The 12,370-nt window shown below is 45.5% G+C and overlaps 1 protein-coding gene across 4 annotated transcripts in view; it reads right to left on the reverse strand.

The window, feature by feature from the left end:
* Positions 1 to 981: 981 nt before the first annotated feature.
* The window catches only part of LOC147638848 (ABC transporter A family member 11-like), a 103,366-nt gene continuing 91,977 nt past the window's right edge, over positions 982 to 12,370 (reverse strand). For 3 of the 4 annotated variants that reach the window (XM_086785131.1, XM_086785127.1, XM_086785147.1), the window contains exons 15-16: positions 2,960 to 3,136; positions 982 to 1,953 (exon numbers count right to left, since the gene is read on the reverse strand). In XM_086785131.1, the coding sequence (XP_086641257.1) occupies positions 1,627 to 1,953; positions 2,960 to 3,136 (504 nt within the window). In that variant the 3' untranslated portion in view covers positions 982 to 1,626. The remainder of the gene's footprint in view (positions 1,954 to 2,959; positions 3,137 to 12,370) is intronic. The other variant, XM_086785139.1, reaches the window with a different exon arrangement.

The following is a 12,370-nucleotide window of genomic DNA, read 5'->3' on the forward strand; positions in this document are numbered from 1 at the left end:
CAATATTTTTGGCCTAGTTTCGTACTTTGGACGGCCCAGATTCCCGTGAAAAGCCCACCCCACTTCCCAGCCGTAGATCCCATGCTCCACGCTTTTTTAAAAAGCGTGGGACTTAGACAAGAGGACTGCGAACCCCTCGTCAACCCAACGTCCGCTTGGATGAGGTATAACCGTCTCGCATTGCAGTCCTCTTTTCCATATACCCATTCCCACCTGTGTGCGTGAGAGAGAGAGAGAGAGAGAGGTTCCGATGGCATGTGTTCAGCATCCTTCAAGAGTCTGCAATGATGTGTTACAGCTGTAGAGAAAGGGGTTGGTTCCTTCCAGCTATTGCAGCATTGTGAAGTGGAAGCCCCAAGATGGCGTCTTCTTGGATGCACCAGAAAGCAGCCTTTGAACGTTTAGGGCAGAGGTGCACCTGCTAGAGCCTGCTGCGTTAAATTAGATTACATCAGATTAGATTATAGATTAAAGGTTGTATAGTTTACACTTAAGGCAAGCACATCAGTCTCAGATCACACCAGCGATTCCTGTCACTTGCACGGTAGCTTGTCCATCTCAAGCGAGTTGAAGCATGCACGTATCAGCTTCCTGGTTGTTTTGTTTCCTCCATGGTGCAGATGAAAAGCAAACAAAGCAGGTTATTTATCCATTTGATGTTCATTGTTTGATCAACTCTGCATGGTCTAATGGTAATACTATTTAGTGCTTGCCCTTCAGCCCTTTCTAATGGGGTCCATGGAATGTCTTTAGGAAATTGTTTCAAAATGCACTCACACAACAATATAGAAAAATTATAAAAAATAGACCAACACGTAAAGGAATACCCAAGGATCAAGGCTGTTAACATCACATGGTAATATTGCAAGTTGATGGGGCAGATGTTGTCAATGTCCAAGACAACTGTGTGAGATGTGTACAATTTGTTTCCACTATCATTGTGAACTTTCACATGATTAAAGAGAATACTGCAGCGCATACTTTGGAAAAATCAATATTAGATTCACAAAAAAAGAATCTTCATTCACAAAAGCTGGGGATGTGCTCCATATAAACCACCCACCCACCATACAAAACTGGCATCTGATGCCGGCCTAGACCCGGTGTGAAGGCAACACGACATGGGAAAGAGAACTCAGATAGATTCTTTTTTTTTTGGGATTTTCCTTAGAAGAGACTATTCTACTTCAAAGTCAAAGTCTAACTCACAAAATAGTCCTTGAGTTTTCATCCACAATCCAAGGTTTCTACATGAAGAACTGTGTGTACAACATGGCATGGCAAGGTGGATTTAGAGGTGTAGTTGCATACATGAGACAGCGTTAAAGAACATATACCAGGCTGTCCTGTCAATGAAAATAAGGCTTACTGCAGGTGTCAAGTTTGAAAGTAGGTTCATCAAAGCTTTGTAATTGCCTTTTTCTCTTGTTTCATTCAATGAGAAGATGGACTACAACAAGGTATGCCTGGAAGAGAGGCATCTCCTCCCATGTACCTGTTTGTGCTTTGCTGAAAAGAGGCCTCTTAACCCTTGGTTTCCAGAGCAAAGACGTGGAGAACAGGAATAGAGTCCCAAGCAAGTCTCAAACAAATGGTAGAAGGTGAAATAAATTGCATACCCAGGAGCTATTGTTCTATAGACCAGCCGACTGATCGCAGTCTTGACTTGTCTGTCATCTTGTCATCTTCTGTCCCGTTATCGACTTCTGTTGTGCTAAAGCATGTCAGCTTCATGCTTTGTTCAATGTTGCCAGATTCTGATCCTAAACAAAACGTCTGGGCTTCATCTGTACCATGGCTGATTTCTTTCAATGCTGGCCTGGATTCAGACTGCTCTATCACACAAAGACGTCCAGTCTCGTCTTGCTGCCAGTTCAATTTGATGACTGAACCATTCGGATTGTCACTGGTTTGTGTGCCAGGGACAAAAATGAATGGTGTACCGACAGGAACCTGCAAAATAAGCCAGAAAAATTAAGCGGCACACAGAAACAAAGATGATAATCCTGAAATATGATCCCTACAAGGTCTTGCATGATAAGGCAGAACAGCCACCCAAGAGACAACCACCCAAAAGACACAAGACTGCATTGCAAGGGGGACAGCCTGTGATATTATAACCAGCATAGCTACATATGGCATATCTGGAAGTAAGATGTCTGCATTCCCTCTGTTTCTTTTCTATTCACTACTGGTATGGCAATAGATTTCATCAAATACCTAGAGTGCTAGATATTAGGATCTTGAGGGTTTGCAAAATAGAGATTTTTGCTCATGGTTGGAAATCATTGCCATGATCCTAGCTTAACTGTTCAATGAAGCAGTTGGCCAAGAATTTTCTTCACATTTGGACCATGATCACCATCATTCCTATGCCCAAATCTTGTCTTCGATTGTTGTGTGCATGAAAATTGAATCTTCATGTCATCCTCCTGAATCAAATGATCTGCTATTCTCCAATTGGGATTATGATGCGATTAGTAATGACGAAGGGAAGAACAGGGGCTGAAACCGGGTTGTATGGACGTGTAGGGGTTCAGACAATGTCGGTACAACATGTTTTCAGCTCATGTTCTCCTCTGTCATGGATGGGAGCCAAACATCATCCCATCAAGATTGTTGCTGCATGTTAGCCAAGTTTGGCTTGATGCCTCTGGAAATATAACAGTCACCTTTGGCTTGGAATTTGGAAGTCGCAATGGTCATGATGAAAATCAAAGGATGGAAGCCAGCTTAAACCTGATTTAGCTCATTTTTGCACAGTTGAGAAAGACAACTACACTTGCCAGATGCGTGTTGAATCTTGTGCATACGAGTGTGTGTCAATGCAGTCTGTATCCCCTATTGAAAGAACACTCAGGTAAAAGGGTTCAAATTTAAGTATTAAACATTGAAAATGTCATTAGATTTATGTGAATTGCAGTGATAGCATGTGGCACCATATATATTTGCAACTTACACTTATTGACGTGCCATTTGACAGTGTCAACAACTCAACATGACCTTCCGCAAAAGCAGTTTCAAGCTCTGACTGCTTTGCTACCTTCAAAAAAACTTCTTCCAATGTTGTTAAACCAACATGGATGTCAGAAATTTTGAGTTCATCTTTCATAATCTGTAGATTTGTGAAAAATTCCTGCAATCACGCACAGGTTACGTTTAAGGCAACTTTGTGTATGAGCAAATAACATCTAGAAAATTTCTTATTTTCTACAAACATTTCTTTGATATCAGCATGATGGCTCACGCATACGTGTACAGAAGCGCTCGCGCGTACAGAGAGAGAGAGAGAGAGAGAGAGAGAGAGAGAGAGAGATTACTGTTGAACAAAAAAGGTCATTGTAGCAGGTTGGGATGCCCGGCACACTAAGGAGTGGATAACACACGAAGCTTTCTCACACATTGAATAATGCAGTCAATGATGAGACACAGAGAAGTGCACACTACTCCGAGATTTGTTTCATTAACTGCTCACTCTAATACAGGGCTACTCGCTGCACTGTGTGCACTCCACAGTGGTCACAGTGAGGTAGGCTTACACAGACTTGCTGAAGCCAAAATGGAAGAATCAGTGCTCAATAGAGAGAGGACTACTAGATCTGATCCCCTGCTCCCCACTCTAGAGAGTCCTTTTAGCTCGGAGAGTTGGTAGGTGGAATCAGGGAGGTGGTGCAATGGCCCTGAGTGACTTGCGGTGGAATAATTGTTGTGCGCGGCTTGAAGTAGCCATTGAGTTGGAAACTTGGATGGCCTTAGGAAGTTCCTATGAGACACCGTTGAATCCCACTGGTCCACTCTCCTATGGTCCACTAAAGTGGTGTTCCACTGATCTGGCATGTGAACGTGGAGTTCCATTAACGCAGGGCAAGTGGTGTCATGTGCATGACACATGGACATGACACTTTTCCAAGGCTGACCCCTGTTTGGCACAGATTTAGGTCATCTACAGGCTTCAGATAAAACCAAGAAGTATAGGATTCAGTCGGCATCTTGCATAGGGTAGTCGGCAGCAATATATCCACACATGTGACATTAAACGCAGGATTTAATGCTGGTTTCAGGTGGCCGACAGCAGAAAAGCAAACCAACTTAGTATATGTGGTGCATATATGTAGATATGGCCAGTGTACATCCTTTTCATCTAGTTCCACGCTGGAGTTGGCTCTTAGACTTAGCATAGAAGGTTCTAAACACTCTTTTGAGTGGGGCAAAGGGCCCAGATTGATGTAACCTTTTTTGTACACTGCCACATACTGAAAATTCAGCCTCTCTCTTCTCTCTCCATCCCTTGTGTGTGTTTTGCACCAACATGTTCTTATGCAGTGCTAAGGACTGAAAGAAGACTCCCAGAGCTTCCGCATGTTACAATGGTATCAGAGCTTTGCCTGAGTTGGTTTGCTTTTCTGCTGTTGTCCTGATGTATGAGCATTAAATGCTGCGTTTAATGTCACATGTGTGGATGTATTGCTGCCGACTGCCCTATGCAAGATGCTGTCTGAATCTTGTACTTCTTGGTGCTTATTGGAGCCTGTAGATGACCTAAATCTGCTGCCAAACAGGGATCAGCCTTGTTAAAGTGCCAAGTCCTTGTGTCATGCACATGATAAGTGGTGTTCCATTGATCCAACCACCCATGGTGGCTACAGGTCGCCCACACTAGAGTGCTCACCATCCTCGGTGAAGCTAAGAAGACTATGCAGCACATTGGAGGAATATTAGGAGGTGGAAGTTTCCTGAAGTAGAGCTGGAGGCAGGGGTGGTTTCACCCCCGTGTCTTCTCCTGGACCAGATACTGCCACCATAGGAACCGGCTGAGAATGGGGTTGCAGAAAGCAGGTGAGGGAGTGAGAGAAAGGAACTGGTTGTGTGGGGAACCCATCATCCGGAATTGCCAGAGACAAGTTGTGTATGTGAAGATTATGCAAGAGGCATGAGGTTATGCAAAGACCATGTGTTTGGTTGGTGAGGATGGAGGTAGCAAGGGATTGGGGAGGGTGGGTAGCAAGGAGGCAGAGTGGAACGGGCAGCAGAGATGTGAAACAATGATGGTGACTGGAGTGTGAAGGTGTTGAATGGCGGCAGGCGAGGCAAGGTGGATGGGATGCTGGGCAGTATGTGAGGGTGGGCAAGGTGCCATGGATGAGCAGGGTGTGAAGGAGCCGAGCTGGCGGCCTGTGTGAGCTTGAAGGCTTCAAGCCACTAGCTGGAAGAGGGCTGAGCCACAAGCCTGAGGGTGAGTGGAGGTGCAAGGGGCGTCCAAGCAGCAGTTGGAGAGAAGCCGGACAGCAGGCGTGATGGGGCAAGATGAGCCAGAGATGGTGCGTGGGAAGTGGGGCCGGTGTTTGAGGGGTGGCAGCAGGGAAAGGTGTGGAAGCTGGGTAGAATGACACAATGTTTAGACTGAATTAGATGGAGAGATGGCAAGTGGGAAGTGAGGCCGGTGTTTGAGGGGTGGCAGCAGGGAATGGTGAAGGCGGCAGCAGGGCAAGGTGTGGAAGCTGGATAGAAGGACACAATGTCTAGACTGAATTAGAAGGGGGAAAATGCGAGTGGCTGGGTGTAGAAGGAGAAGAGTGGGATTAAAGAGAATGGAAAGCAAGGAGGTGATGAGAGAGAGTGAGTGGAAGGAGGCAGGGAAAGGTGTGGAAGTTGAGTAGAAGGACACAATGTTTAGACTGAATTAGATGGAGAGATGGCAAGTGGGAAGTGAGGCCGGTGTTTGAGGGGTGGCAACAGGGAATGGTGAAGGCGGCAGCAGGGCAAGGTGTGGAAGCTGGATAGAAGGACGCAATGTTAAGACCAAATTAGAAGAGGGAAAATGCGAGTGGTTGGGTGTAGAAGGAGAAGAGTGGGATCAAATAGAATGGGAAAAAACAAGGAGGCGATGAGAGAGAATAGGGAAAGGAGGCGATGAGAGAGAATAAAAGGCAATGAAAGAGAAGGGGTGTTATGTCTCAATAGGCCTAGGATTAGGTCTGCTAACCCAAGATTAGGAATAAGGGCTTAGCAGGGGCGTGGGGCCTTGGAGGGGGGGACTTGGAGGGTCAACATATGGACTAAGGCACTAGCAAGAAGAGGTCTAGATTGGCTAAGAGCTTATAATTAATAGCCTAGGGTAGAACATTAAAAGCCTATCAAGATGCAGAGACCAAAAACATAGCAGTATCATCCTTTGGTGGCCGTGAGGGTAGAACACAACCCTTGGAGAGAGCCTCCTGTGAGAGATTTATACTCTCCTATCATTTGTGGCAGTGATTGTTGGATAGAGGATGACTTCCAAATGCGCCTAACTCTTTATCTTACTCATGGCATGACCGTAGAAGCGGGGATGGATGCATCTTTGCATCGTTGGACAGATTTTATGTGGATAATTGGGGCCGGGATAGAGGAGGCTCTATTGCCATCTTGCCACTACCAAATCAGATCATTGCCCGATTGTCTTATGCATCAATGAACTTGGGAGACAGAAGGGTGTACCCCGTGCTCGGATCCCAGACTCTCTCTATCAGGATGCAGAGACCTCCTTGGAGGTTAGAGAGATCTGGAGGCTTTGTGATCATCGTGACCTTGGGAGAGGCTTGCCTTGGCCCTAGAGAGGACTACTCAGCACTATCATTTTGTTGCCTTGTTGCCTTGGCGAAGAAAGAAGAGGCTTTGGACAAGGAGCAAGCTACCTGACGTAGGTTGGCTGCACCGCATAGGGAACACGAGAAGCATTTTGTGTCCGCTTGGATCCCAAATCTCTTGTCCACTGTTAGGGCTGAGTTATAGGTGGCCATGGATAGCTGAGTTTGCATTTCATGCTAATTAGGCATTTTGGACACAGATGGCAGCAAATGCAACAAATTGTTTTTCTCAGCACATGGACCTATGCACAGTAGGGATAGTTTGAGATGCTTGCAGGATTCTAGCAGAGAATTTCATACCGATTCAAATAAGGTGAGGAGTTTTTATCAAACCTTTCTCTTTGTAGAGGCCCACTGTTTGGATAGAGATGTTGCACAATAGAAAGTCTGGGTGTGCATGCCTAGGCTTATTATAGATGATATCTGTGCCTCTTTGGATGTCCTCTTTTTGAAGGATGAGCTGAGACATGCTTTCAACTCCCTCTCGAAAGGCAAATGCCCAGGGGATGATGGCCTCTCTCCATCCTTCTTTTGCAGGTTTGGGATTACATTGGTGATGATGCTACTATTGCTCTATAGGAGATGTGATATATTGGTATGATGTCCCCTTTCATCTATCACGGATGGTCTTATCCACCTTGTCCCAAAAGGTGGGGACAAGACCAATATTAGACATAGGAGGCCATACCTACTATGCATAATGGAGTTGATGGTTATATAGTCTTGTGGGTTGACTACCATGAGTATATAACATGGACGTTCCTAAAAGGTGAATTTGGGCATGTTCCTAGATTCATCTAGGTATATAATTCAGCCGTATTAGCAGACATGCAGATTTCACATTGTGAAGTTTTCGTCCGAGTTGTGGCCAGTTGATATTGTGCTAATTCTTTCTATCTTTAGCGGTGCATTTGCCCTATCAACTACTTATTTGCTGTACTAATTCTTTCTATTTGCTACTTCCCTTGGTGCTAGGCTTCATTATGGCTGAGTCTGCCCTGCATCTCCGGAGGTTTGACAGAAACTCAGTACGAAGGGCTTTGTGTGAATATATGCTCTTATGTGTGTGTGTGTGTGTGTGTGTGGAGTGCGTGTGTGAGTACATATCTTGATGCAGAGTTTTACACCTACTATTGGGTAATCATTGCTAGCATCACAGCCTAGCACATTTGGAAGGCTAGATGCACTGAGGCCATGGAGGGCACTTTGGTTTATGATACACAATGCATTTGTAGGATCTTGTGTGATATTATCCACGCGCTCATGGCCACTTGGGCTAGGATTTAGGGATCTTAGAGGGCTGCCGAGAGAAAACGTGGCCAATTCATGAGAGAATGGGATCATGGCATTTTTTCCACTCTCATATGGGGCCTTGCTAGCAGTACAAGGCACCTGATTGGTTGTGATTTCCCCCTTGCTTGGTCTGAAATCTCCCTTCTTGTAAAATTCTTTCATACTTAATATAAGTAAATCTCCCTTCTTGTAAAATTCTTTCATACTTAATATAAGTCTCTTTTCTAGGAAAAAAAAGAGCTTATAAATAAAGCATAAAAGCTTATAAATAGAGCAAGGGTCAATAATGGTAGGGTTATTACTATATAAATGACCTGGGGGTCACTTATTAGACATAAGATGTGACATGCGGGGACTGATCGTAGTAATCACGACCTTAGGCTTAACTAAACTTCGCGTAATGATGCTTAAGAGATAGACAATGGTGTCAATGCAATGCAATGCAACTATATTAAATGCAATGCAACTATATTAAATGCAATGGTTTCAATGAAGATCTATGAATAGATCTATGTTCAATATGGTTCTCAGAATGAGAGAGATATGCTGAATGCTGATGGTGACTGGCTGTGCCTTTCTCCACTGCTGAGGTCCACTCTTGGATGCCGGCTTTCCTCTATGTAGGAGGTAGGAAGATGACTGAATGCTGTCTGCTGACTACATGCTGAATATACTGCTGAACTGTTGACTCCCAATGCTCCCAAGGAAGGAAAACGCTGAGAAGAGAAGATGATCTGAGATGCTAGACTGAATGGCCTATTTATATGAGTGAATGCTGCTGGTCGGGTACTGTACAGCAGTCGGCCAGCAGTCAACCTCCTCACAACTTCATTAAATGTTATATATCTGTTGTCGATTGCTATGAACTGCTGTCGGCTGCCATGAATGCCCACAACCTGATGCTATTAAATGCTTTGATGACTCATGTGCTGAGGATGGGGCTGAAACAGTCCCATACATGCTGTGATAAATGCTTGAATGCCTGAATACATGGATAAATGCTTGCTAAATGCTTAAGGATGCTCTGATATGCCATGTCACTTGTACACCTTCTGGGTGTGCACGTGACCTTCCCTTACTCCTTTGTCTATTTCTCCCTACTCTTCCCTCATTTCTTAAAAAAAAAAACAAATCTACCTTCCATGTGTTCTAAATAATGTTAAAGAATTGCTGTTTACTGGCCATTTCTTATTTTCTTTCAGGCTGTTTTTGTTGCTGCATAGACATCGATCGTTTTTGTTTCATGCCACTATGGGGTCTGTCACTCTAGGGGGATGCCAAATCAATGTCGAGGACAAGGTTCCTCCCCCTTGAGGGAGTAAGCTGCATGAAGTGGAGCTAGAGCCTAGGATCCAATAGAACACAATAGGTCCCGGCCCAAAGAATGTGACAGTGGGCTCCTAGGTGGTGACTGGAGGGGAGGCAGACAAGGGCGATCGAGACCAGGGGATGCCAAAGATGGTCCTTGTCAATGATTGTGTTATTGGCCCGGGAGTCGGGGTATGTGCTGCTGAAAAAGGGCCGATTGAATATTGGCCTAGGCTCAAAAAGGCTAGGCACAAATTTTTCTTTCTTTTTTTTTTTTTGTTCCAAGAAAAGCTCCTATTTCAAGTCCTTCTTTACTACAAGTTCCCTTCTCTCCACCTAGGGCACAATTTAAGGCAGCAACACCTCCAAATGCTTGCAATCTATGGGTAAAGGAGAAGAAGACATTATGACAATGCTTCTCGGACTCTCTGAATGTGCCAACTTGGACTCCCAATAGTTATAGAAATAGTCAGCCCACTTTGAATCCTTGGTTATCCATCTGGCATATCTTAGAGATCATATCCTTGATTCTCTACTCCCAAATCTTTAACTCGTCTTGGTACAGGGCCTTGAATTCTCATTCCTTGTTGCCACGAAGAAAAACGCAGATCTTGTTGCCTACTGCCTCACCTAAAGCTGCTTGCAATGACTAACACACATTTGGCTGTGGGCTACCCTAGATGACCTTTTTCTCTGATACCAATGTAACATGCTGAAGGCATGGACATTGGTCTTGTTGTGGTCTGATACTCTGATACCAATGTTACATGCATGACGAAGCAACCTTGATTAGTGCTGCAATTATCGCTAATTAAAATGCTAATGAATATGCACAATCAAAAAGTGCACAAAAGAGAAGAGGTAGAGACTTGCATTTCAACCTAATCTACTGTATATGCATTAATTGAATGAATGATTATGAATATTTACAATGATCGTCTAGATGAGAACTAGATGGACACGCTTGAATGCTGTGCATTAAGTTCACTGATGCTAATGACCAAACCAGCTGCTCCATGTGTTGCAAATTGTGGTTCTGGCTGCTCCATGTGTTGCAAATTGTGGTTCTGGCTGCTTAGTGCTGATCCAAAACTAAGGACTTGTGGTCTGATTGCTAAATGATAAATTATGACTATCAGCCCTCTATTTACAGGCACATAATTGCAAACTCAAGAATAATGCCATAGAATTTATTGAATGAGCTCATATTGGGCTAAAAAATGTCCAGCCCTTGGCACTTATGGGCACCTATGTTGTCACGTGCACGCATGTGCCATGGCTAATCCTCAGCATGAACAGTAGAATCCTTGATTAAGTCAGCATTTAGAGCATCAGCAGTAGCATCTCATCAGCATCAGCAAAAACATCAGTACCATCATCATCACTAGCAACATCCGCATCATCATCAGCACCATCATCAGCACCATCATCATCATCATCACCATCAGCATGGAGGGCATAGAACCCCTGTCGGCAGCCTGTAGACACCTTGTCAGCAGCCAGCAGGAGCCCTAGCAGCAGGGGAGGCAGCACCAAATTGAAGACCAGCAGTGGGCATCATGGAAGTAAAGCGTAGCAGTAAAGAAAGGTCCACCACATCATCAAGTTTAGCAGGAGGGGATGTCATGTGCACGTCCATGCCATGGCTAATTCTCAGTATGAATAGTAGAATCCCTGATTAAGTCAGCATTTAGAGCATCATCAGTAGAATCTCATCAGCATTAACATAAACATTAGTACCATCATCATCAGTAGCAATATCTGCATCATCATCAGCTTCAGCACTATCAGCATCATCACCATCAGCATGCAGGACATGGAACTCCTGTGGACAGCCAGCAGGAACCCTAGCAGTAGGCGAGGCAGTACCAAGTTGAAGACTAGCAATGGGCGTCATGGAAGTAAAGTGTAGCAGTAAAGAAAGGCATCTATGAATTATTGTCCAAGCAAATTGAAATGGAACATCACTAATGCAAGATTAAGCAAGAATAAGAAGCTAAGTTATGGGACAAATCATCATGTAGATTAGCATGCAATTAGCAAGAATCACACATATATCACACATAATGCCTAAGTGGTTTAATCTCCTACCATAAGAATCGGAATAGCCTTCCATAAGCCAAAGTATGAAAGTCAAGAGGCTTGAAGAGTCAAAATGATTAAATGCCAAAAGATATCCAAAAGATACAATAGTGACCCGTGATCCCCCTTTTATACTTGAGCCCTTGACCATGATCTTAGATCTAATCTAAAAGTTCTTGCTTCACTACTACAAACCATCTCTTCCTATAATGATTTCGTCCTCGAAATCAAAGGGTGGTCGTACAAAATCAAACATATACTCCGCTCGCTGAAGCTTCCGCTCCCCTCCCCTGCTCGCGCTGCAGCCTGTACGCTCACCCCTTTCCCGCCTCCTATCTGCCCTCGCCTATCCCCTGCCTCTGCTCTTTAGCGCCCCCCCGCATCTGCTCTCTGCCGCCTGTGCCCCCCTGCCAGTACTCATTCGCGCTAGCCCCCCCCCCCCCCCCCCCCCCGGCCCCCGCCTGTGCTCGATCGCGCCCCCCCCCTCCGCCTCTGCTCGTTCGTACCAGCCCCCCCCTCCACTGCTCTCTTTATTCGTGACAGCCCCCCCCTCCCCCCTTTTGCTCCGTCTCTTTTCCGCCCCCTCCCTGCCCTTGCCGCCTGTATTTGTAATCCCCTCCCCTCTTTTTCTTTTCGCCCCCCTTTGTTTTCTCCCCCTCCTCCGCCGTTCCTCGCTCCGCCGTTTGTGCAGCTCGGTTTCCTGCAGGGTTTTCCGTTTACGCTTCGCCTTTGACAAAGCTTCAGACACTAATGGAGGCTCCTCTTGCCCCACCTCAGAGGGACTCTTCCGCAGCCCCCTTGCTCGCCCCTAAGGATACCCCCATCAGGCTTTCTCTTTCGCCGGAAGAGGAAGCGAGCCTCGCCGCAGAGGTGGAACGCCTCCAGGCACATTCCACCATCTGCCGTATAGTCGGCACTCGCCCCAGCAGAGGAGAGATCCGGTATCTTCTCCCCGCCTTCTCGCAGATGTGGGCAAGATCCTGGACATTCAGCTACTGGGCCGCGGACACTACCAGATCGAGTTCGAGACAGCCCAGAGCGCGGCCTAGGTCCTAGCCATG

The sequence above is a fragment of the Cibotium barometz genome, chromosome 4 (assembly GCF_041138505.1).
Source record: "Cibotium barometz isolate CiBa-2024 chromosome 4, ASM4113850v1, whole genome shotgun sequence".
NCBI lineage: Eukaryota > Viridiplantae > Streptophyta > Polypodiopsida > Cyatheales > Cibotiaceae > Cibotium > Cibotium barometz.